Source organism: Hemitrygon akajei, chromosome 9 (assembly GCF_048418815.1).
Source record: "Hemitrygon akajei chromosome 9, sHemAka1.3, whole genome shotgun sequence".
Classification (NCBI taxonomy): Eukaryota; Metazoa; Chordata; class Chondrichthyes; order Myliobatiformes; family Dasyatidae; genus Hemitrygon; species Hemitrygon akajei.
In genome coordinates this window covers 52,368,865-52,396,220 of record NC_133132.1, presented here as the reverse complement: position 1 = coordinate 52,396,220, position 27,356 = coordinate 52,368,865, and the positions used below count along the sequence as shown (strand labels likewise).

The following is a 27,356-nucleotide window of genomic DNA, read 5'->3' as shown; positions in this document are numbered from 1 at the left end:
GGTTGTATAGAAGATCGTCAGTTGCCCATGCTGCAAGTCTCCCCTCTCCACACCACCGATGTTGTCCAAGGGAAGGGAAAGGGCCGATTCAGCTTGGCACCGGTGTTGTCGCATGTGTTGGCACGCGGCCAAGTGGTTAAGGCGTTGATCTAGTGATCCGAAGGTCGCTAGTTTGAGCCTCAGCTGAGGCAGCGTGTTGTGTCCTTGAGCAAGGCACTTAACCACACATTGCTCTGTGACGATATATATTTATATTTGGATAATAAAGTTACTTTGAACTTTGATTTGATCTTCCGTATTAGCTTAACATATGGTACCATGTCAGAGGCTTAGCCTGAAGTCCATGTAGACGGTATCTACACAAGAGATTCTGCAGATGCTGGAAATCTAGAGTAACTTGTAGAAAGTACTGGAGGAACTCAGCCGGTCGGGTAGTGTCTATGGAAATAAGTAAACAGTCGACATTTCAGGCTGAGAGCCTTCATCAGGGCTGGAAAGGAAAGGAGAAGAAACCAGAATAAGAAGCTGGGGGAGGGGAAGGTTGTACAAGCTCGAAGGTGATGGGTGAAGCCAGGTTGGTGTGGGGGATGGGAAATGAAGAAAGAAGCAGGGAAGTGATAGGTGGAGAAAGTAAAGGGCTAGAGGAGATGGAATCTAATTGAAGAAGAGTGTGGACCATGGAAGAAAGAGAAGGAGGAGGGGTACCAGGGGGAGGTGATAGGTAGGTGAAGAGAAGAGAAGGGATAAGAAGGAGCCAGAGTAGGGAATGGAAGAAGCCACAAGATGGAGGGGAAAATAAAGTGGCATGCAAAAGTTTGGGCACCCCGGGGTCAAAAGTTCTATTACTGTGAATAGCTGAGCGAGTAAAAGATGACCTGATTTCCAAAAGGCATAAAGTTAAAGATGACACATTTCTTTAATATTTTAAGCAAGACTTTTTTTTATTTCCATCTTTTACAGTTCCAAAATAACAATAAAGGAAAAGGGCCCGAAGCAAAAGTTTGGGCACCCTGCATGTTCAGTATTTAGTAACACCCCCTTTGACAAGTATCACAGCTTGTAAACACTTCATGTAGCCAGCTAAGAGTCTTTCAATTCTTGTTTGGGGAATTTTTGTCCATTCTTCCTTGCAAAAGGCTTCTGGTTCTGTGAGATTCTTGGGCCGTCTTGCATGCACTGCTCTTTTGAGGTCTATCCACAGATTTTCGACGGTGTTTGGGTCGCGGGACTGTGAGGGCCATGGCAAAACCTTCAGCTTGCGCCTCTCGAGGTAGTCCATTGTGGATTTTGAGGTGTGTTTAGGATCATTATCCTGTTGTAGAAGCCATCCTCTTTTCATCTTCAGCTTTTTTACAGACGATGTGATGTTTGCTTCCAGAATTTGCTGGTATTTAATTGAATTCATTCTTCCCTCTACCAGTGAAATGTTCCACGTGCCACTGGCTGCAACACAAGCCCAAAGCATGATTGATCCACCTCCGTACTTAACAGTTGGAGAGGTGTTCTTTTCATGAAATTCTGCACCCTGTTTTTCTCCAAACATACCTTTGCTCATTGTGGCCAAAAAGTTCTATTTTAACTTCATCAGTCTACAGGACTTGTTTCCAAAATGCATCAGGATGTTCCTTTGCAAACTTCTAATGCTGAATTTTGTGGTGAGGACACAGGAAAGGTTTTCTTCTGAATTCCATGAAGTAGAACAGTGCACCACCACTCCAGAGTCTGCTAAAACTTCCTGAAGGTCTTTTGCAGTCAAACGGGGGTTTTGATTTTCTTTTCTAGGAATCCTATGAGCAGTTTTCTTGGTCTTCCAGACCTCAACTTGACCTCCACCGTTCCTGTTAACTGCCATTTCTTAATTACATTACAAACTTGTTACGAATGTGCCACAGCTCTGAGAAGGGTGCGGGGTAGCCCCCTCCTTTGTGAGAATCGCAAGATCACTATTAAGTCAGTTCAGGGGACACAGGAAATGAGAGAAAGACATGCAGAATCCACAAAAGGGTTGGAATGTGTCCTGACCTCCGAAAGGCAGACCCATTGATACCGGCTATTGTCTCTTGGAGACGGACTTGTGTATTGCATCCTGTACTATGCATCGAAGCCCCAGGCAATGAACCGAGGGGGAGGTTGGTGGAGGGATTGCATCATCCCAACCTGATTGACAACTGAGACCCTGTGAGTCAGGATAAAAAGAGGGTCTGTGGGAACAGCCCCTCAGACGCACCAGAAGACACGCTAGCGATCCCGTAATAGCGAAAGCCGGTGGAAGGCCACGTGCGTCCACTTCCATTTGCCCCGGAATCGGTGGTCTTTGCCACGGAAAAATGGTTTTTAGCTAACAACAGGGAACTCAACTTCCCAATGACTCTCGAAGGATTGACATCATAAAAGGAATCGGCAAGTTTTTCTCTAAATCTCTCTCTCCCCAACGGCTGCAGCCTGTATGAACTGAACGAACTATATATTTCCATCGGACAATTCATTATCCCCTAGACAACAATACAGCTTATTTCTTATTGATTATTATTATACCCGCACCTTTAGATTTCGTATTGACGACATATAGTATCTGTATATTTGCATTGATATTATTTTTGTGTCTTTTTACTAATAAATACTGTTTAAAAATAGTATCATCAGACTTCAACGGACCTCTCTATCTTTGCTGGTAAGTGACCCAGTTACGGGGTACGTAACAAACTGAGGAAACGGCTACCTGAAAATGCTTTGCTATCTTCTTATAGCCTTCTCCTCCTTTGTGGGCATAATTTATCTTAATTTTCAGAGTGCTAGGCAGCTGCTTAGAGGAGTCCATGGATGCTGATTGTTGGGACAAGGTTTGAGGAGTCAGAGTATTTATAAAGCTTTGAAATTTGCATCACCTGGCCTTTCCTAACGACGACTGTGAACAAGCCACAGCCCTAGCAAGCTAATTAAGGACTGAGATCTTGGTAAAAGTTATCTGAGAGCTCAAATCTCTTGGGGTGCCCAAACTTTTGCATGGTGCTCCTTTCCTTTCTTTCACTCTTAAGATTGTAGAAAACAAAAGTAATACACTAATTTTGCTTAAAATGTTGAAATCGATGTTCATGCCATCAGGTTGGAGGCTACCCAGACGGAATATGTCTTGCTCCTCCAACCTGAAAGTGGCCTCATGGTGGTGGTAGGGGAGGCCATGGATCAACATGTCAGAATATAGACAATATGTACTGCACTTTTCTCATCTATCCTCTTGGTCACCTCTTCAGAAAAATATCAACCAAATATCTTAGACACTATTTTCCTCACACATAGCTTTGCTGTTTGTTCCTGAGTAGTCTTTTCATTTCCTCATGAATTTATTGTATTTCCTGTCTCTCTGATTCTCTCCAATAAATTACTTATCACTGATATTTAAGCTCATAGGTCAGTAGTTCCAGACTTTTCCTTGCAGCCTTTCTTAAATAAGGGCCTAAAGTTAACAGCCTCAGTCTTTCAGCACCTCACCTATGTTTATCAGTGATATAAATGTCTCTGCAAGGGGGTCTCAGAATTTTTTCACTAGCTCCCCTTTGACATTTCATACTAATCCTTAACTATTCGTTAATGTCAGACACCACATTTCCAAATTCTGTTATCTGTGGTAGTGTAGTGATTAGCACAAGGCTGTACAGTATAGGCGACATAGGTTCAATATCCATCGCTGCCCGTATGGAGTTTGTATGCTCTCTCTCTGACTTCCTCCCACAGCTCAAAGATGTACTGGTTGGTAAATTGTCCTGTGATTAGGCAAGGATTAAATCGGGGGATTGCTGGGTGGTGTGGCTGGAAGGGTCTATTCTGCACTGTGTCTCAATAAAATGAAAGAAAATGTATGTGTTGACTGCTACATTCGTGATTTTCTGATTCATATTCTGTATTCTGCAATAGTGTAAGATGCTTATTTGCATTTTGTAAAAGTCCACGAGATGGAGTCCACAGTTACAGAAAGTTATGAGAGCAAAATCCAAGTGGAATAACAAAGGAGTTACATAAAACTTCAGCAACCCCCACAAAGTGCTGGAGGAAGAAAAAGCATTTCAGGCTGTATATTGTATACACTTCTCTGACATTAAATGTACCTTTGAAACCAGCAGGTCAAGCAGCATCCATGGAAATGAATAACAGTCAATATTTAAACAGTTGTAACTGTTTAGTTCCCTCCATTCATCAGGCATTCCGAACTTGGAGCCCACAGACCCCTTGGTTAATGGTAAGGCTCCATGGCATAAAAAAAGGGTTGAGAAATTCTGCCATAGATGTCGCCTGACCTGAGTTCCTCCAGTATTTTGTTCAAAGGTTATTTTATTATAAAAGTATACAACTCTGAAATTCTTCTTCTCCAGATAGCCACAAAACAAAGATGGGAGAGAACGGTATCACAATCGTCAACCCCAATCCCTCCTCCCTGCACAAATAAAATGAACAAAAATGGAATAGGCACATTGGTCCCTAAATCCCCCTCCCCTGCACACAAAAAAAAACAAGAAAGATGCAGCACAAAACACAGAACATCAAAATCTATAACTCTGGGGGGGGGGGGGGGGTGTCTTTGTGTGTGTTGCTTTGGATTTCCAGCATCTGCAGACTTCCTTGTGTTCATAAATGTCAGAAACGAGCCACATTCCCGAATAATGGCTTCAAGACAAATTCAAGGAAACAAAGTTTATTAACAGTTCTGCAGAGCTGGGCTCCCTCAGAGAAGGGAACCCTGAACCTTACAGGGCAGCAGGTTTTATCCTTCTTTCTTACCCCTCCCCTCCCTGACTCGGGAGGTACATAGTCTTATCCCATTCCATATTTGGAGTTGTTTTTTTACACATTTCTGTAAAACAATAGTCCATATCTCAGGACTTCAATGATTCCACAAACAGTTAATCTTGTCAGGGCTTCTGCATTCATGCTTATCAGACATAATTAAATCACATTTGTTTTCTGACTTTAACCCAGACATAATTAAATCACATTTGTTTTCTGACTTTAACCCCGACCTCTTTCAGAAACGCACATCTTAATTTACTTCGACTCTCACAATTCCACCCTTTTTCTTTTTAAGATGTGCGTAGCAGCTAGCATTTCTCCTCTTTCCAGGGGGCCCACCGTCCTTCCTCCGCCCCCCCGTGGAGGGTCAACTTTCTTCTTTAATAGCATAAGTTTTAGCTCGTTTGTCCCATGTTGGGGTATCGCTACTGCCTGGAGATGGAATATACTGCGCCTGATCAGTGTTCGTATACAAGGAATCAAACACGGCAAAAGTAAGAGAATCATTAGACCCCCGCCTGCTACTAGGAGAGCGGTGCACCACCAACTACCTCCCAGTAGCCCATCTAGCCAACTCATGTTCCCCAGGGATCTCCAGTTTTGTACTGGCACGTGGGCCAGTTTCCGAATTTTGTCGGATATTTTTAACACGGCCTTTCCACTGTCGTCTATCTTAAGGCAACAGTTTGTAAGATTGAACTTCCCACATGCCCCGCCTTCAGAGGCCAATAGGTAATCCACAGCCAGCCTGTTCTGGTATATTGCTGTTCGCATCTGACTCTGCTGTTTTGCCAACAGCTCCAATGCCAGTGCCGTTTGATTGGTTATCACTTCCACCACCGCCTGCAGTCTAATAATTCGGTTTAACATATAGATCGGTGTACGATATCTCCATGACCCATCCTGGGTGCAGGTTGCTGGTCCATAGTATTTAATGATGCGAGCTGGTGGCCATTTATCACCCCACTCGCCCATCTTTATCTCCTTGAGTAGCCCTTATTATAAACTTGGTAATAAGGTTTACTATACTCCCAACATTCTTCTCTCTTACTTAGATCATAGCATTGATCATTCACATGCGAGTGGGACACAAATGATCCTGGGAACACCCTCTGCCCCACTCGTACCACGGTTCTGCACTTGTCACATTTCCCTACAATTTCCCCGACATATAGAATCAAATATATTACAGTCAATAATGTTACAGTCCACATAGAGTTCATTTTTGCTGCCTTTTTAGCTTCACCACCAACGATTCTTCACCGGGAACACAGGTCCACTCAGTGCGGCTTTCGGGCTTCACCGGTCCTTTTACCCTGGATGCGTGTGTCCACCCTTTTTCTTTTGTCTGTACAGCCGCCTCTGTTGTTAGCAGGCCCTGGAAAGGGCCTTCCCACTGTGGCTGTAACTTCTTCGGCTTCCAGGTCCTTACCAGAACCCAATCTCCAGGCACGATCTGATGTAAAGCAAAGTCGAGCGGCGGAGTCTGGGCCAAGAGACCCTTTTTCCGCAGTTCTGCAAAGGAACGGGACAAGGCCAGTAAATTGTTCTTTACAAATAAATCACCCCCCTGTAGTGTGGGATACCCCTCTATTTTATTCCAATATGGCGGTCCAAAGAGCATCTCATAAGGAGATACTCCTACGTCCTTCCGGGGCGCTGTACGTATTCTCAGGAGAGCGATCGGCAAACACTTGGTCCATGGTAGCTTGGTTTCCAACATCAACTTGGTTAGCTGTGCCTTCAGGGTGCTGTTCATTTGTTCTAGTCTTCCCGAACTCTGGGGATGCCACGGGGTATGGTACTTCCATTCGATATCAAGTGCATCGCAAATTAACTGGTGCGTCTTGGAGGCGAAGTGTGTTCCCCGGTCAGAGTCTATGGACCCCACGATTCCTTATCTGGGGATTAAGTTCTCAAGTAGTATTCGAGCTACTGTGGGCGCATCTGCCTTAGTAGTTGGGTATGCTTCCACCCAGCGTGTAAAGTGATCCACGATTACCAATAAGTATTTCCATCTCTGCACTTGGGGCAGCTCGGTGAAGTCGATTTGGATCCTATGGAAGGGTCTCATGGCCAGGGGCTGGCCGCCTCTTGGGATGGATCGCATCACTTTCTTGTTTATTCGCTGGCACGTTGGACATCCGGTTACCTCTTGTTGGGCCAAAGTGTAGATTCCCTTGCATGCATATTCCCTAAGTACCGTGTCACCCATTGCCTGCGCTCCCCAGTGGGTCTGTTGGTGCAGTTGTTGGAGTATGTTGCGGGTCACTTCCTTATTTAGCACCTGTCTTCCATCGGGGATTCTCCATTTACCATCAGCGTCTTTCTGGGCTCCTAGTTGGTTCATGTTGTCAGTCTCCATTTGAGTAAACACAGGCAGTTTAGTAAGTCCTTCTCTCACTGGTATCAAAGTCAGGAGTTGCACCGGTTCTTCAACTGCTGCCCGTTTGGCCTCCTCGTCCGCCAGACGGTTCCCCACAGCATCAGGTGTCGATCCTTTTTGGTGTCCGGGTACATGCACTACCGCAATTTCAGTCGGTAAGGCTAGGGCTTCCAATGTCATACTTAACATTTGTTCATGTGCCAGTCCTTTTCCCCTGGCCGTTATCAGTCCTCTTTCTTTCCATATCTTCCCAAATGTATGTACTATCCCATAGGCGTATTTGGAGTCAGTGTATACAGTTCCGACTCTCTTTACCAATATTATCAGAGCCCTTTGGAGCGCGTATAACTCACAGGACTGAGCCGACCATGAAGGTTGTGTCACACCCTTGGGGACCTAATTTCAAGTTTACCAGGGTTTCCTGCCGATGATTTTTCCCCAAGGGGTGGAACCCCCGACCTCCCTAGTCTTCATCTTCCATCATGGCATACGAGCGCACTTCCCGTCGGTATCTGGGGCACTCGCGCCTGAAGTGTCCCTCTTCGTTGCAGTGAAAACATCTTAAAGCCTTCCTTAGCCCTCCTCCTTGCTCCTGGCTACTACCTCGATCCAACCATGGTCCCTGTCTCTCTCTACTATCTGCGGTTACTTGTCGCACTGTCTGGACCATTATCCTTGCCGTCTTCTTTTGTTTCTCTTCGTCCCTTCTGACAAAGACCTTCTGAGCCTCACGGAGTAATTCACTCAAGGGCTTGCTGTTCCAATCTTCCATTTTCTCCAGCTTTTTCCTAATGTCTGGCCAGGCTTTGGACACAAGCTCTACTCGAATTAGTTGTTGTCCCACCTCTGTCTCTGGGTCTACTCCTGTGTATTGTTGCATATTTTTCCGAATCCTATCCAGGAAATCTGACGGGGTTTCATCGGGGTTCTGGTGACTTCCAAAGGCCTTAGTGAAGTTGTATCCCTTTTATCATGTATTCGCGTACATATCGCATATTCCTCCTTCCGTCCTCCGATTGCTTATCCCATTGTGGGTCTACTAATGGGAATTTTTGTTCACCTGGTCCATCCTGGGGCTTCTCCCTTTCCCAGACTGCTATTGCAGCTTGTCTTATCATTTGCCTTTCTTGTGCGGAGAATAGGGTCCCCATTATTGAGTACATTTCATCCCAGGTGTAGGTATTTGGTCCCAGGAATTGGTCCAATTGTTCCGCAAGGCCCATAGGATCTTCTAACAGATTTTTCATCTCTTTCTTAAAGGTCCGAACCTCTGTGCTCGTCAGGGGAACGTTTACGTAACCTGTTCCCCCTTGTGCCCCTCCCATTGGGACTTCTCGGAGGGGACACATTTTTGTTTCTTCGCCCTCTTTCTTCATCTCTTGGTTTTCTTTCCTTTTCCTCAAGGTCATCGATTTGCGGAGTGGTAGGGGGCACATATGGGGGCGGCAGGTGCTCGAGCACCTCCCATGTATTCTTTTTCTGTCCCCCTTCATTTATCGTTTTCAATTTATAACTATTTGTCGTTGGTAACCAGCATAGAGCATAATCACTTACTTCGGGTTTGACGTTAGGTTTTGAGTTCACGTACAGATTAAGGGCTTGTTGTACCCAATCCTCGCTAGACCCGAACTTAGGCCACCACACAGCCGACCCTTGGATCAGTTGGCGGGACCACAATTCACAGTACTGTATCATTTTTTTTCTTTGACTTCCCTTTTCGCCTCCCATAATCCCAATTTTCTAACATCCGTCCCAACGGACTATCAGGGGGTACCCCGGGGTATTTTTCATCATTGGCGCCTGGATTTCCTTTACCCTTTTCTCTCTTAGACCCCTTATTTCCCATCTCGAGAACTTGCCCGGTTCCTATCCACCCGCAGGCTACCCCGTGGTTCCGCACTCCTTGCGCACCACGTCACTGCAGGAATTTAATTTGAATGTGACCCACCTAGCTCGATCACTCCTGTCCAATTCCGGAACCTGTATTTCCGCGATCGCCCAGGAATCCACACGCAGGCTACCCCGTGGTTCCACAATTCTCGTGCACTACGTCTCTGCAGGATTCACCTGCAGGGTAACCCCGTAGTTCCACAATTCTCGTGCACTACCTCTCTGCAGGATCCACCTGCAGGGTAACCCCGTAGTTCCACAATTCTCGTGTACCACGTCACTGCAGGATCTCTTACCTGGGTCCTGTGCACAGAAATTACTTGATCGCTCACTGTCTCAACTGCCTCGACAACCCCTCTTTGTTTCCTTGAGTCTGCCGGATATCACTTGCTCAAGCCGCGTGGGGCAACGAGCAAGGAATCAGGGACTGCCGAACTCGGCAGGGTGCACCTTCTCCGATGTCCTTCCTTGCCCCCCTCACGGCCGGAGTGTGGATCCCGGACGAGCCCCCAAGTTGTCAGAAACGAGCCACGTTCCCGAATAATGGCTTCAAGACAAATTCAAGGAAACAAAGTTTATTAACAGTTCTGCAGAGCCGGGCTCCCTCAGAGAAGGGAACCCTGAACCTTACAGGGCAGCAGGTTTTATCCTTCTTCCTTACCCCTCCCCTCCCTGACTCGGGAGGTACATAGTCTTATCCCATTCCATATTTGGAGTTGTTTTTTTACACATTTCTGTAAAACAATAGTCCATATCTCAGGACTTCAATGATTCCACAAACAGTTAATCTTGTCAGGGCTTCTGCATTCATGCTTATCAGACATAATTAAATCACATTTGTTTTCTGACTTTAACCCAGACATAATTAAATCACATTTGTTTTCTGACTTTAACCCCGACCTCTTTCAGAAACGCACATCTTAATTTACTTCGACTCTCACAATAAAACTTTTTCAATATATAATTTTGTAACAATTATTTTTAGAACTGATCTGAAGAAACAATGATCAGAAATGTATCTTACTTCTTTTTGTTGTGTTTTGGTTGTGGAAATTAGTTTCTGCCAGATTTACTCCTTCAGATTTAGGCTTAATAGCTTTCAGATAATGTAATAGCTCAAAACCAGTGGCACTGTCACCTCGCAAAATTATAGTTTGAATAAAAATCCGACATAATGCAAGCCTTGTGAATGGCATATTGTAAGTTTAATCAGTTGTGTTTGTTTGGCCAAAATGTCATTGCACAGGCTTAAACTTTGTGACTAAATGTCACACTGCACTCAATGCGATTTGCTGCTTGTCATGAAGGTTTAGCTTCCAGTAAACTCGTACATTAATGGCATTGTGTCGCACCACCACTCTTTATGGAATGGTATAGGCTGATTCATCAGCAAGTGACATTTAGGGTAAACAGCTCAAGATGTCGTGATTTCCTTATTATTGTTCAGTTGACGATATTGGTTTATAATTGATTTTCACACACTCTATAAACATAGAAATTTTAAAGTATTTGTAGTAGTTATCACATTAAAGTATGAGACATCTGCTGGCAAAAGCAGACATTAGTGTCCTGTGTATTGCCAGCTGCATTCCACAGAATATCACTGAGTTGGTGGCATGTCAAATTCATTGAAATAAGTGGTGAGTCAGTGCAGCTGCTAAATTGATGACTGTACTTGCAATCTTCAGAACAACTGGACTAACACACATTGAGTTCCAGATCACTCTTCTCCACATTTCTCTGCAGTGATTTCCAGTACTCATTGGCATATGACCTGCTTCAGATGTCGACCTAACCTGGAGCTAAGATATTCCAACAAGTGTCTTTTTTTTGTAGGAATCCTGAAAATAGGATTGGAATCTAAACTAGTTTACTTATTTTATAATATCCCTGCTGACCAGTGTATGAATACTTGTTTAATTTAATGTGCTTGACTCACGTCTTGTTCGTTTACTTATCAAAAGTTATCAGGTCAAATCTCATTTGGAGCAGCTGGCTCATGATTAATCTGACATGCAGGCGACATCAAGTCAAGAACATTTATAATTTCGGAGTTCAGTGCCTTTTATTTTTGTGATTTTATTTTGTGGTTATTTGTGGAAGCTTGTCTTTTAAACTTGGCTGCATTAGTAATGTGGCCAGCCTCTGTGGCAGAAAGGTTTGCTTTGGAGACCCATGCCAGAGTTCAGAGCAGAAGTTCGAAAGGTTGAGGATACCTACTGTTTAATGGTTTTAGAGGAGAGAGTGAATGGCTGTGATATCAGCAGACATTGATCTTTCCAAGGAAGAGATCGTGTGGGAGATGTCCACACTCAGACTGAGCAGATGGCCATACCTTCTCCGGCTTGTCTTCTAAAGACTGGCGAGGGTTATCCAGCTTTGTGTTAATGTGCTGCCTTGAATGGGGAAAAATAAAAATGCTAATGGGAACAAGATCATAATTTCAAAGTAAGAGACCAAACAGCTTTATGATGCCTTGTTTTTCCCTTCTGTCCAAGAATACTATGACCACTGACGTTGCAGAAACTGCCACCGTCATGAAGTGCTTTGAGAGGCTGGTAAAGGCACATATCAACTCCAGTTCTCTAGATAACCTCGACCCACTGTAGTTTGCCTTCTGCTGAAATGGGTCTGTGGCAGACTCCATCTCTCTGGCCCGACACTCCCGCATCAGACTATTGTTTATTGACAACAGCTCCGCCTTCAATACTATAATTCCAGGCAAACTCATCGTGACACACTGGACGCTGGGAGTCAATGCCTCCCTATGCAATTGGATCCCTGACTCCCTAATCAACAGATCAGTTAGTAAGGGTAGGTAGCGATGTCTCTGCCTCAATTATTCTAAACCCTGGTGAGGACACAAGGTTGTGTGTGTCAGCTCCTGACTCTGTTCCCTGTGATGACACAGCCAAATTCTGCTCTAACTGTAAGTTTGCAGATAATACCTCTCTGGTGGACCTTTTTTCAAATATAGTAGGTTTGAAGGAAATAGAGAGCTTATAACATGGTGTCATGAGCACCACCTTTCCCTCAGTGTCAGCAAAACAAAGTTTCTGGTCTTGTATGATTACTGTGACCTTGCTCCTTATTGTTCGTCTGCACTGTTCTTTCCCTGCAGCTGTTCCACTTTATTCTGCATTGTTTCTTCTTTTTATACCTCAATGCACTGTGTATAATGATTTGATCTGTATGAATAGATTCAGAATTATGTGTCACATGTACAGCAAAACAGTGAAATGTGACGTTTGTGTTAACAGCTGACACACCCAGGGATTTGCTGGGGACAACCCACAAGTGGCACCATACGTTCTGGTGCCAATGTAGCATGCCAGCAATGCTCAGCAGAACAGCACAGAACTCAATGGACAAACACTAAAACATCAACAACTAAACAAGCCCCATTCCGCCCTCCCACCCACCCAGCCACCTTTGCTCATACAGAGCCCTTTAACCCCAAGGCAGTCTGTCTTTTCCACAGAGTCCGGCGGCTGTGGACTCACAGACATTGTGCCTTCGATGTCCCACCGGACTCAGAGATTTTCAGACAGGGGTTTCTGGCTTCCGATTGACCTTGGGACTTTGATCTTTGGTATCAATGCAGGGCTCGATAATGATGAAGAAGGATCTGAACCACAGACTGTAAACAACAGGCTCGCTGATGATGGGACCCAAACACTTGGCCTTGAAATCCGGTCTTGTCAATTCGCATGTCGGTGGGGGGGGGGGGGGGGTCACTGGCTCTTATTCCTTCTGCCTGCATGGTATCAGGTCAGGGAACAGAGCTTTGACTCGCTGATCTAATGGCGGGGGGGGGGGGGGGGGGGGTTGGTGCATCAGCCCTTATCCTCGGTGGCCTGCCTGCCCGCATCCAACCATCCAAGTCGTAGGCCTTTGAACACAGAGGGAAGGCTTAGACTCTGGGATGTCCTTTAATTTCCTCCACATCCCTGCCCCTAACTCCCTTCCCTGTTCCCAAAACCATCCTTATGAATCTAAAAGTATCACCCCCCCAAAAAAAAATCTGTGCCACAACTTCAGCAGAGACTGCAGCTTGGCCTCATCTTAACCGGAAGATATGGTATGCAAGGCAAATGTTTCTTGGTACAATTCCAAATTGGTTTATTATTGTCACTTGTACTGAGGTACAGTGGAAAGCTGTTGTTTTGCATGCCAGCCATACAGGTTATTTCATCATGCTAGTACATTGAGGTAGTACAAGGTAAAAACAATAACGGAATGCAGGAACACACACAAAATGCTAGAGAACTCGAGCAGGTTTTTCGATGGAAAAGCATACAGTTGACATTTCAGGCTGAGACCTTTCATAGGGACTGGATGAAGTTTTACAGTTGCAGAGAAAGTGTGGTGTAAGCAGACAGTGCAAGAGCCACGGGGAGATTAATTGTCAGGTCGAGATTTCATCATATAAAATTACCATTCAGTAGTCTTGTACCAGCAGGTAGAAGCTAGTGTTTTCAGGTGTTTGTACCTCCTGCCTGATGAGGGAGGGAGGGTGAAGAGAGAATGTCCAGGGTGGTTTTCTCAGTACTTTTGAAGAGTCTTTGACCTGAAACATTAACTGTTCCTCTCTTCATGGATGTTGCCTTGCAAAGTGATTCCAGAATTTTGTTCTTATTTCACATTTCTAGCAACTAATTTTTGATTTACTTTAGCAGATGGTTTTTATGGTTTCTCTTGTGGATGGTGAGATACTTGGATGCTGTGGGCTCATATTGATGATAGGATCTCATTGCATAGTAACCACATGTGAAACTATTTTTATTTGTTTTGTATAATTTCCAGGTTATAAAATCACTTGCATTGGATGCCGGTGAGAACATTAATCAAGGCACAATCGATGTTCAGACAACAAACGTTACGTACAAGGTCCAAGTGGCTGCATATACTAAAGTTGGAGTTGGACCTTACAGCAAACCTGTGCATGTGTTTGTTGAAAGTATTGGTAACTATTGCTTTGTTTTATTAAAAAATGGCAGTGTGACAAATTAGATGAAAAGATTTCCATGGAGAGGAACGCATGTGAGGGACTGAATGTGGGATGCCTTACTTTCTTCTAATTAATTGGAATTAGATCCAGTTTCTTAAATGTTGTCTTACTCATTTACAGTTCATATGTTTGAAGTATTCATTTTTAACTTTGAATGCCAAGTCTTAGCAAGCTGTTAAAATAATCTTTGGTGATTTTGTGCATGGGCTTGTTTTTATACCCTGCTGATATCAAACGTCACTGTCCTAAAATACAAACACCTCAACATGCAGTTAGCTCTTAAATATCCTCTAATTTGGTTAAGCAAGTCATTTATTTGTACCATTACCACTACATTCAAACAGACAAAGAGTGAAAGTGGACAGGCCACTAGTCTGGGCACTAAATTTGAACATGTGAAAGTTGCTTCCAGTTAAATTGACCTAGTAGCATCCTCTTCCAAAGCATTATGGGAACTGTCCCACAGACTGACAAAGTCAGACTCGCAGAACCTGATGTATTGGACAAAATATAAGATTTCTCCTTCACTGGCCCGCCAGCAGGACATACCCACCTGAGGTGGTAGCAGTGTGGTGATATCCATCTGGGAGGGAACAGCCCTCAAGCTAGAAATTAGACCAGTGGGCTCGTTAAACATAGGCAAAGAAGCCACCTCCTGATTTATCACCAACTGCTCTATCTGCTGTTGAATTATTGCTCCTCCATGTTGAGCAAAACTTGGAAGAACCACAGGAAGTAACAAGAGCACCAAATGTCCACTGTGCTGGTGGACTTCATTATCCATCACCAGGAGTGTCTTGGTGGCACCATCACTGATTGAGCTGCCTGAATCCTAGACATAAGCTGCTAAGCTTGGTCTGTGGTAGTTGGTTAGTAAGCCAACATGAGGGATAAATGTACTTGACTATGGAAGCTTCTGTTATAGGTAAATGCTACAGGACTGGTAAAGGTAAGCACCATGGAGTCTTCTGGAGGCAAAGTCTCCACATCCAGGGCATTCTACACTGTGTTGCGTGGCATTAGATGAAATAGACTCATGACTCAGACTAGATTTAGCAGCTGTAAACTGGGCATCCATGACTCACTGTAAAACATCACAGATACACAGACTTTAACCTCCTGGTCCACCATATCCTTGCTCTTCTGTTGCCAACCCAAGGAACCAGCCCTGGTTCCATGAATTCTGCAGAAGGGAACAATACTAGGCCTGTCTAAAAATGAGGAGATGCCAACCTAGTGAAGCCAGAACACAGGAATGCCTGCATGCTAAACAGGATATGATAAAGCTTAGTGACCTCACAATCACAACCACTGGACAATATCAAAGCTCTGCAGCCCCACCCCATCTAGTCTCCATTGGGAGTGGATATTTAACCAGCTAACGGGAGGGGGAATTTGGCAGTGAGCTCACCACATGTGTGCTGAAGCCACACTAGTCTCAAGCATATTCTCTCAGAAGTGCTGACTAAATGGTCTATCTCAGTTTGTACCTGAAACCAGGACAGTCTTGATTCGTTACATGTGAAATTGGGAAATGACCTGGAGGAATATCAGCTACCATAAAGATGACCAGACACTCTCCCAGCTTTAATGTCAAAACTCTGTGCTCCAGAACTGTCTGTTCCTCTAGCCAAGCTATTCCAGTACAGTTAGAGGGTGCAGACAGGGGGAAAGCCTGCCCAGGTATGTCCCATTGACAAGAATCAGGATGTATCTAATCCGGATAATAACCATCCGATTGGTCTGCCCTCTTCACCAACAGTGATGGGGGGGGGGGGGGGTGTCATTGATTAGTACAATGTGGTTGTAGACATTCACTTGGATAACACCAACAGCACCTCCCAAATCCCTGACATCGACCACCAAGAGCTGCAGTCATTTGAAAACTCTAACCTCTGCAGAGTCCTTTCCCAAGTTGCACACCATACTGATATATCACCAGCTTTTGGGTCTAAATCCTGGGATTTCCACCCCCATCCTCATTTTGGGAGTATCTCCACAAGAAAGGCTGCAGCAATGCCAGAACGTGACTCACCACAACCTTCTCAAGGGAAATTTACGATGAGCCATGCCAGCGACTCTCAGATCTCAAAATGCAAATGAATGATGCAGCTGGTATGACATCCTGAACAGAAAACAAGCCATGTTGCATCAGCAATCCTGAATTTATGCCTCAAAACACTATCATTTTATTCTTTGTTGAAAGATGATTTGTCTGTTTTAGTTCCTCCTTGGCTGACATTGGCATCTAATACCAATGCTTCAGTACCTTTTTCAATTCATTCATAAAATGGCCTGTTGTGACTTGCCTTTATAACTAAAGTCATATGAGACAACCTCTTTGGTAAATATGATATCATATGTAGGCCGGGTCTGATAAGGATGTCTGTCTTCCTTTTCTGAAGACGCAAGGGAACCATACATATTTTTACAATATTTTTGTTTTCCTAGATTTATTTAATTTCTTCTGTCTAGACACGTCAGCTGCCATGGTGGTTTTCAAGCACTGATCCAATCAGTATTGCTGGCCTTTAGATACTGGTCCAGCAATTGGAACACAATGTGTTGATTACCACACTTAAGAGAACTTGGCATTCTGTAATGATTTGTCTTGCTGCTCTGTTTTTGTAAAGACACTGACTCATTTCTTCAACTTTTCTTTAGTTCAGGGCTTCCCAACCTTTTAATGCTATGGACTCCTACCATTAACCAAGGGGTCCATGAATGCCAGGTTAGGAACCCCTGCTTTAATATGTCTTGGAGTGTCTTTACCCTTTGATAAACTAATTGAATGATGCAATAAACCCGTGGAGGAAAAAAAAAGAAAATTATTGCTGCATTGCAGTCTTAAGGGAAAAAACCAGCATTAACATATGAGTGGTTAATGTCGCTGGGTCTATCCTTTGTGGAGCTCAGAAAGATGAGAGGGGGGAATCTCATTGAAACCACCTGAAAGACCTGGATATAATGGACATGGGAGAATGTTTCCCTTTGTGGAATTCATTCCCTCAGATAGCTGTGGAGGTGAACTTACTGGGTATATTTAAGACAAGGTTAATGGGTTTTAGTTCAGTAAGGGGTTTAAGGGTTACTTGGAGAAGGTAGGAGAATGAGGTTGAGAAAGAAAATCACCCCTGCTTGAGTAAACTCAATGTGCCTAGTATCCTAATTCTGGTCTTGTAGTCTTACAGTTAGAATAAATTGGAAGTAGCTTCTATAGTAATGCCTGCCGTTGGTTTACCATTGAATCCAGAGCTAATTTCCTTGTACCTATTTTTCTCACAGATGAGGTCCTTTCACCAGTCTCGACTGCTCCAGCTACCAGTGGTAAAAATGGTCACTTACAGATGGTCCTGATTGGAGTGATTTTTATCTGCATTGTCATGGCAGCCGTGATTGTTACAGCTGTCAAAAAGCGAGCGAAAGAGACTAGATTCGGGTAGGTATCTTTTAGTTAAATGTTCCACTTTTCCCTTCAGTTAATTTCTGAATATTGCTTGTGCAAGAAAAATCTATTAGCTAGATATCCAGGTTTGCTAAAAACAGGAGAAGATATCACGGACCAGACTTAATTATCTCATAGCTTTTTTTTTAAACCCGTGCCTAGCAAATTTTCCATTGGTTTAAAATATCACCTTTATTTGGGAATCTTTGACAAATGTTTGACGTAGAAGTTAATGGAAGTTCTATTCTTGAGCCAGCATCATTGTGATGGGCAGAATGGACTAGTCTGTTGCCATAAGGTTCTAAAATTCTTTGAATAAATGTCTGAAACATTCACTCAAGATTTCCTGCTATTGGGCCATTCCTCCCCTCTTGTCAGTGCCAAAAGAGAAGTTAACATTGGAACACTCAAGCAGAGGTATATACTGTAAAATCATGAGGGGCAGAGATGGGGTGCATGTGCACATTCCCAGGGTTGGACAATCAGGTCATGTTTAAGATGAGAGGAAAGAGATTTAATAGCAACCTGAGGGGGGAACCTTTTCACCCAGAGGGTGGTCAGTATATGGAATGAATTGCCAGTGGAAGTAATTGAGGCAGGTGCATTAGTAGTATTCAAATGACACTCGGGTAGGTACAGCGATAGGAAAGGGATTAGATGTAAATGAGCCAAATAAAGGCAAGTAAGTCTAACTCAGATGGGCATTTTTGTCAGAAGCTGAAGAAGGGTCTCGGCCCAAAACGTCGATCGTTTATTCATTTCCATAGATGCTGCCTGACCTGCTGAGTTCCTCCAGCATTTTGTGTGTGTTTTTTTGGATTTTCTTCTGTTTAGTCACACTGGTTGTTTATCTGTCTGGATGAAACGTTTTTGAGGAAGTTGTAGAAAATGAGGCCAGTGAACGTAGGTCCAAGACAATGTTGAAATATATAGTCATAGATCAAAAGCATTTCCTCCTGTGAATTCTAGATGTGTAGAGGTAGCCTTGGCAAGCTGAGCATGTGTATATATCTCAAGTTCCACCTGGCACTGAATTTCTGACCTGTTTAATTCTTCTTCTCAATTCTTGCTTTTTTAAAAATCTATCTGGTAATTCGTCAATCTATTTTATAAGACATCATGTTCTAGTACTGTTCACGCAGGCCTCCAAGGCCGTTGTATGGTAATTGGTTATTATCACAAGTATAGAGATACAGTGGAAAAGTTTTTGTTGCTGACCACCTGTACACACCAGATCACGGAAGTAGACTGAGGTAGCAGAAGGGAAGAGCACGAACAGGATGCAGAATATAATGTTGCAGTTAGAGACAGGGCAATGCAAGCATACCATCAGGTGAAAGGCTACGTTTGAGATCAGGAGTCCATCTTATTCAATAATCTTCAAACAGTGGGATAGAAGCTCTCCTTAAGCCTGGAGGTACATGCTTTCAAGCCTTTGTATCTTCTGCCTCATGGTGCGGGGGAGGAGGGGGCAGAGGAGAGAATGCATGGGGTGGGTGGGGCCTTTAATTACTTTAGCTTTTTTCTTCCACTTGCACTTTCTAAGCAAAATCACACTGAAGGTTGCAGGTCTAAATCCAGCCAACAGCAGAAGTTACCACAAAAAGCTTCAAGAAACAACATGGTCCTTTATTTACTACCGCTGTAGAATTGGGTTTCAGCAGGATACCATGATCAGGATTTCCTTCCATTCTGTTACACCTGTTGATTCTCTCCTTGCCAAAATGTTGGGAATTCCTTCACAAGAAATCAAGCTTCTATTTTGAAGCTTCGGTTAACTCTTGAGTTGCTAATAACTCCGGGGAACATCCCAGCTCTCTGTGCAATAATTGCACAGTGGCTGAAATTGTTGCTGAATCTGCTGCTTGATTCTTGTTAAGCTGCACATTAAGCACCGGAATAGCAATTATCCACTTAGCTTATGACTGAACTATATATAACCTCCATGCATGCAACTTGGTTACATGATCCTTGGTGCCTTTCTCTTTCTTAAAAGAAAGTTTTCTATTGAGTCTCTTCTGGTTTTATTGAGGGGGGAAAGTGTTATTTTTCCACTAACCATTGCACAAAGAAGTGCTACCTACTATAGCTCCTGACCATTGGTGTTATGGAATTACATGGAGATACAGCACTGAAAAAGTCACTTGTGCCCACCAGTTCCCTGCCAAACACCAAACTGATGACCACATGGACACCATGGCCAAGACAGCACGCAATGCCTCTACTTCCTCAGGAGGCTAAAGAAATTTGGCATATCTACTTTGACACTCACTGGTTTTATTGATGCACCATAGAAAGCATCCTATCCATATGCACCACAATTTGATATGGCAACGGCCCTGCCTGTGATCGCAAGAAACTGCAGAGAGCTGTGGACACGGCTGAGCGCATCCTGGAAACCTGCCTCCCCTCCATGGACTCCGTCTACACTGCTTGCTAGCTCTGCAAGTGGCTAATGTAATCGAAGATCCCAATCCATTCTGGACATTGTTCCTTCTCCCCACCCCAGTCAGGCAGAAGATAAAAAAGCCTGAAAACTCCTATGGCCAGGCTCAAGGACAGTCTCTATATCCCACTGTTGAGCAATCCTCTCACATTAAGTAGATTCCTGACCTCTGAAGTGTTTTGGCCTTGTACCTTATTGCCTACCTGTACTGCACTTTCTCTGTAATTGTAACATTGTATTCTGCATTCTGTTATTGTTTTCCCCTGGACTAATCTTGTGATCTAACACTATGTTTTTCATTGTACCTTGGTACATGTGGCAATAATAAACCAATTTATCAGTTTTAATTTAACAAATAGCCAATCCTAACATAGCCCATCTTCCTCCCACATTCCCACTAACTTTCCCACAGATTCTACCACTCACCTACCTTCACCAGGTGTAATCTACCTTGGCCAATTAAGCTACTAACCCTCAAAGTCGTTGGGATATGGGAGGAAACCCACTGTCACAGGGAGAGCGTGCAAACTCCAGACTGACAGTTATCAGAGTTCAGCATTGAACCTGGCTTGCTGGAGATGTAAGGCAGCAGTATGCCTCAGAGTTTATTCCTTTTTAAGGTTCTTGCCAGTGCAAGAGATGGCTGTGTCCTGTTAATCACTCGACCTTCTGACTGTTGCCTGCCCCCTGTGTTTAGTGTACATATTTTCGAGAAGCCGATTAACACTTGAAACTTAAAAACATAAAACTGCAGGTCCTGAAAATCTGAGACAAGAACAGCAAATACTGAAAGCGCTCAGCAGCCCAGGCAGCACCAAGTGGAGAGAAAAGGAAAGTTAGTGTTTCGGGTCAAGGACCCTTTAATCTACTATATCTCAATCTGGCTCTTGTCTCCCTCCCCTGCATTTGATCTGTAACTGTAACTCTATGTTGTACATTCTGTTTTCTTATTCTCTTATCCTCCTTCAGTGTACTTGTGTATGGATGTACATATTTGTTCAGTCCGTAATGGGAACTCCTAAACATTTGATTGGGAGACCGCTTCGCCGAGCATCCACGCTCCATCTGCCAGAACAAGCGGGATCTCCAAGTGGCCACACATTTTAATACCACTTCCCATTCCCACCCATGACCTCCTCACTGTCGTGATAAGGCCACACTTAGGTTCGAGGAACAACACCTTAGCCTCCAACCCGATGGCATGAACATCGATTTCTCAAACTTCCAGGATTGCCTCCCCTCCTCCACTTTCACCATTCCCATCCCTTTTTCCCCTCTCATGTTATCTCCTTGCCTGCCCATCGCCTCCCTCTGTACTCCTCCCCCTTTTTTTCTTCCACTGCCTTCTGTCTCTTTTACCAATCAACTTCCCAGCTCTTTGCTTCAAAGCTCTCCCTCCAAGTTTCATGTATCGCCCAGTCTTTTTCTCTTCTCTCCCCACACTTTTCAAATCTACTCCTCAGCTTTTTCTGTCTGGTCCTGCCGAAGGGCCTCGGCCTGAAACGTCAGCTGTTTACTCTTTTCCGTAGATGCTGCCTGGTCTGCTGAGTCCGTCCAGCATTTTGTGTGTGTTGCTCAGATTTTCAGCATCTGCAGATTTTCTCTTGTTCCCAGGCATCCAGTTGTCTTGTCTCTTTATTTCTCTGTCCTATTCCCACTCTAATCCCCGTGTCTATTGAACCCTATTCTGTTTCAACAATGCTCAGCATAAGCTTGAGGAACACTACCTCATCTTCAGACTAGGCACATTGTAACCCTTGAAACTTAATACTGAGATTATTAACTTGTGCTTAAACCACTCTTACTCTCCTTCCCTCACTTTTCTATGTGAATTTGTAATGTTACAAACTATTCTGTTCCAACTGATAGTTTTTGAAGTAATCTTTACTTTGATACCTTTAGTCTCTATCCAATCATAGACATTGTCACTGTTCTTCCCCCCCCCCCCCCCCCCCCCACTCCACCCGGAACTTTAAATACATTTGAAGGGTTGAAGTTGGGTATGTTTTTCAATGTCAAAACACAGATGCTGATTGCCTGAGCAGTTTTTTTTTATATAAGGGTTAGCTTTATTTGTCAGACGTGCATTGAAGCATACCGTGAAATGTGTCATTTGCACCTCATCAAATGTGCTGGGCGGCCCGTGAGTATCGCCACGCTTCCACCGCCAACGTAGCATGTCCACAACGCACTAACTCTAACTGTACGTCTTTGGACTGTGGGAGGAAACCAGAGCACCCAGAGTAAACCGACGTGGTCATGGGGAGAACGTACAGACTGCTCACTTGACAGCAGCGTAAAGCGATTACGTTAGCTGCTACAATATCGTTCCGCCTGTATTATTTATTATTATCACCCCTAGTTGATTAGAATTGACGCTTTCCTAATTTTGAGCTTGGCCAAGGTTTTCTTTATAATATGAACATAAGGCAAATCTCAAGCTGACGTTGACCCAGGTCACGCACTGATGCTTTCACCTGGGACAACCCTTGGGATGTATGCTGTGGGTGAGAGACAACTTGAAACAAGTTGAGACCTATGTTCATGACTGACAAGTGGGTGTGCTGAACTGTTCAATTGTAGTTTGCATGGGCCTCCATTGTACAAATCTCAGAGAATTGCTGACAAAAAAAGAAATCACTAGGCTTGTTCTAACCAATGTTGCGGTTTCATTTTATTCCTCATTATTTTTTACTTTTACACCAAATTATTTTTTATAACAAATACAATTATAACAATTTCCCATCTCTTTGAAGTGAATTGAACATAGGCCTCAGGGTGAATTAATTTTAAAAGTGTATCTGCGAAGTCTTTTTGTTGGAAAGTAAACAAAGGAAGGATATTTTTGTGTATTTTGTGAGTCGACTGAATATTTGATGAGCTTCCAAATGTTGTTCTAATCACAAAGAAAGGCCAGCAGGACTACTGGTGAATCAGTAATGTTTATCTTTCTAAGGAGTGTAGCTAATCATGTCTGGATAATACGCAGCTGTTTGTTTCAGGAGTATTTGAACAAACTGCTCCGAGTTTGTGAAAACAGAACATGTATTTACTGTGATTGCCCCAAATGTTTTTCCTCTCAGAGTTTGCCCCTCTCCACTTTGCTGGCTGGTTTTCTGAGTGTAGGACAACTGTAAATATGTGAGCAGTGCAGGCATTTTTGGTAAAAAAAAAATCGGTTTATTATTGTCACATGTGCCGAGGTGGAATGGGAAAACTTTATTTTGCATACCAATCGGAGGGATCATTTCCTCGCATCAGGAAACTGAGATAGTACAAAGGAAACCAATTTTTTTTTGCGGCAGAGTGTTACAAATTATTCTTTAAAAATGAAACTGTAATGGGGGCGATTGTAGGGCTATGGAGCAGGACTAAATTGATGGAGCAAGCTAAAAGCTGGCACGGGCACAATGGCCTCCGATGCAGCGTGTAGCAAACTTTGGTTTCTTCAGTTAAGATAATGCCCCAAAATCTTATTTAATTTAATTATTTTTAGACATTTGCAGCAGCAATTCAATGAGCTGCATATTGAGCTAGCAGTCATTGACAGTTCAAAGTTCACTATAATTTTATTATTAAAGTACATATGTATCGCCATATACAATCCTGAGATTCATTTCCTCAAGTGTTTGACTCAGATTTAAAAAAATATTTGGAGTTCTCTTACTGAGCACCAAAGAGTGGTCTCCAATAAGTCTTTAAAAGTTCAAAGTTCAAAACAAATTTATTATGGAAGTATATAGATGTCACCATATGCAATACTGAGATTCATTTTCTTGTGGGCATACTCAATAAATCAATAAAAATTGAATCAATGAAAGACCAACTTGAGTGTTCAGCTAGTGTGTAAAAGACAACAAACTGTGCAATTGCAAAAAGAAAGAAATAATAATAATAAATAAATAAGCAATAAATATCAAGAACATGAGATGAAGAGTCCATGAAAGGGAGTCCATAGGTTGTGGGAACATCTCAATGATGGGGCAAGAGAAGTTTCCTCTTTGGTTCAAGAATCTGATGGTTGAGAGGTAATAACTGTTCCTGAATCCGGCGAGTATCCTGTAGCATGCCCTGGGTGGTGGGGGTCCCTGATAGTGGATGCTACTTTCCTGTGACAACGCTCCATGCAGATGTGCTCGGTGGTGGGGAGAGTTTCACCCATGATGGACTGGGCTGTATCCACTACTTTTAGTAGGGTTTTCTGTTCAAGGGCATTGGTGTTTCCATACCAGGCTGTGATGCAGCCAGTCAATACACAGAGTTTCAGCTGTCATGCCAAATCTTCACACAGTCCTAAGGAAGTAGAGACGCTGCCATCTTAACCCTTTCCTGAGGAGGGGCTTCTGTAAATGCATATGAGTCATGGAGGTGTCAGAACTGGATTGAGGTCAGCTTCAGATCTATGTTTAGCTTGATTATCACTGACATAGTGTACGCTGTGAAGTTTGTTGTTTTGTGGCACCAGTACAATGCAATATTTAAACAATTACTCTGAGGTATGGTAAGAAATATATACAGAAGCCGGGTACAAAGAGAGTGGGGTATTGTTCATGGCTCATGGACGAGAAAACTGATGGGCCATGGAAAGGAAGGCAATACTCCTAAAATGTTGAATGTGCGTCTTCAGTCTCCTGTATCTTGGCCCTGATGGCAGAAGAGGGCTTGCTTTGGGTGGTGGCTATCCTTAATGATGAATGCTGCCTCTCTGAGGGGTCAGCCTCTGAAGATATCCTCTCATGCCGCTGCCACTGCTGTGGTAAGATGTGGAGATAAAGCAGGCCAGAGAGCTTCTTGTTATAGTTAGGATACCACGCTGTGATCCTAATATTCATGAAAATAATTTTGATATTTGTTCTCTTGGATATATTCAAAGGAAATAAAATATTGGTGACTGCCTCGCTATAACCCAGATCATGCTCCCATGCATAGTCAAGTTTTACTTCACTTGACGTGGAGCAGATATACAATCAAAGCCCAGGTAATAACACTGCAAGATTTCAACTTGAGAAAGTTGACTAGCACATTGGCATAGCTGTGGTGTAGCTTCCTGACACCACAGCCAGCTCCACCATGTTTGCATGCAACTTGGAGCTTTCCCCTTTTAATTTTGTTCTTCTCCCATTTCCAAAGATAGGCAGACGGGTTTAATTGGCGGCTGTAGGTTGCTGCTGGCTTGTGTGAGCTCAGGAGAATTGTGAGAGGATTTATGTGTGTGTGTGCGTGCGCGCATGCGCGATAGCAAATCAAGTATTTCAACTTAGTTTTCGTGAGAAACAGATTATAAAATTTGTTTTAGTAAGAGTTTAAATTTTGCAATTTTCTTAAAATATACAATAGCATTTTTTTTATGTCAGCAGATTGGATGTGTGAACCATGTGGTAGAATATATTTGCTGCTGTTATTTAAGTGTATTCTGTGTATTTTGTCGCTCATTAAGGACTGCATTCACCGATGGAGAAGACACTGAGCCAACTGTTCATTACACAGTGAAGAAAACCTACTTACGACGGACGGTTGAGCTTTCATGTAAGATTTGTATTTCCCATCCTGTCTGAAATTTTGTGGTTGTAAAGCAAAGAATTAGAAATAGAAGGAGCTGTTCAGCTTTTCAAGCAGAGCCCATCATGATATCTTGGCTAAACCTGTACTGCACTGATTTCATAGACCAGTAAAGAAATGTGCCCCACGTCCCACAATATTTGTACCGAACATGATGTTGAACTGAATTAATTTACTTTTTCCTGTATGTAAACTATATCCCTCCATTTCCAGCATATTCATGTGTCCACCCACCGGCCCCTGAAATGCCACTATTTGTGTCTGCTTCCACCAATAACCCGGAAATCCCAGGTTCCTACTGAGCTCATATTTAATAAAAAGAAACTTTCCCCACACATCTCCTTTAAACTTTTCTCCCTTCAGCTTAAATGCATGTTCTCTCATATTTGATGTTTCCACCCTGGGGTAAAAGTTGGAGTCTCATAATCTTCTTCTATCAGGTCTCCCATCAGAGAAACCAACCCACATTTGTCCAGTGTAGCTCACTCACTCTAATCCAGGCAGCATCCTGGCAAATCACTTCCAAAGCTTCCACAATCTTCTTGTAATGGGCTGACTAGAATTTTCTCATTGTCTTAAGATCCATTACTCTTGGCCCTGAATGTCTTCGGCCTTGAATCCACTGGCATTTGTGGGAGAGAACTCCAAAAGTTTACAGTTCTCTACACAAAGGTTTTACCCCTCATTTCAATAGTTGGTCCTGCATTCTGATACCATGGTTCACAGTGCTAGACTCTGCAGTCTGGCAAACATCCCCTTAGAATTTGGTTTCTGTGAAGGTACTGCTTGTTCCCCTGCACTCCGTTAAATATTGTGGGTCACAGTGGTGCAGCACAGATCCAGGAATCAGAGTTTGATCCTGATCACTCATGCTGTTTTCATGTTCTCCCTGTGATCGTGTGGGATCCCCAGTGGGTGCTCCGTTGCCCTCCTTCATTTCCTAGATGTGGAGGTTGGTAGATCATTGGCACAACAAATTGTGCCACGTGTGTGGGTGAGCAAATTAATCTGTAGGGCTTTAATGCTTCAGAAAGGTGGCATCCATCGTCCATCATTCACTGTCTGGGTTGAGCCCTCTTCTCGGTGCCGGCATCAAACAGGAGGCACCGGAGCCTGAGGGTGTGCACCTCAAGGTTCAACAACAGCTTCTTTCTCACCACTATCAAATTCTTGAATTGACCCGGAAAACCCAAATTCTACCTCGGCCTATATTTCCAGTAATTTGCACTAATGTAATGCTTATATTTATTTATTTTGTCGTGTAAGCTTTGCATAATTTATTATATGTTTATGTTGTTCACTTTTTTCATACTTGTACTGTGCTGCTGCAAACAAAAAAATTCTTGGCTTTCATATACTGTGACAATGAACTTGAACTTAAGAAGTAAGAAGAATAGAGAACAGAGAATATTAATGGGGCCTTGGGTTGCTCTCAGCTGACAAAGGCTCAAGAGTCTGAAATGGCCTGCTCTATTGTAATAACCTTAGGGGCTGGGTCACCCTGATAATATCATGGGAATATCCTTTTATCTTAGAATCAGTTTGTAAAAGTACACTGCATTAGCCTGAAGACAAATACACAGGAACAGCACAAAAGGTTCCAGATGTGGTCTCAACAAAGCTCTGTCCAAGTACAGCAAGTCTCCGATTGCTCAGCTGAAAGCACAGAAGCAACTTAATCATTAAAGGCGCTTTGAGAACCCATTGAGCAGTTCCGTTGGAGCATGAATCAAATAACTTAAAATGGGGGAGGTTGCTTGTGCGAAGAAAATCTCCAGAGATTCAACAGTCAGAAGGACCTAATTCAATGCCGCGGCCTTATATGATTTAATTAAGT

The 27,356-nt window shown here is 43.4% G+C and overlaps 1 protein-coding gene across 1 annotated transcript in view; it reads left to right on the top strand.

Moving 5' to 3' along the window:
- Positions 1-27,356, top strand: part of mertka (c-mer proto-oncogene tyrosine kinase a) — a 177,379-nt gene that overhangs the window by 124,831 nt on the left and 25,192 nt on the right. Inside the window, exons 9-11 of the mRNA XM_073055966.1 lie at positions 13,865-14,024; positions 17,355-17,508; positions 25,398-25,486. Coding sequence (XP_072912067.1) covers positions 13,865-14,024; positions 17,355-17,508; positions 25,398-25,486 — 403 coding nt within the window. The remainder of the gene's footprint in view (positions 1-13,864; positions 14,025-17,354; positions 17,509-25,397; positions 25,487-27,356) is intronic.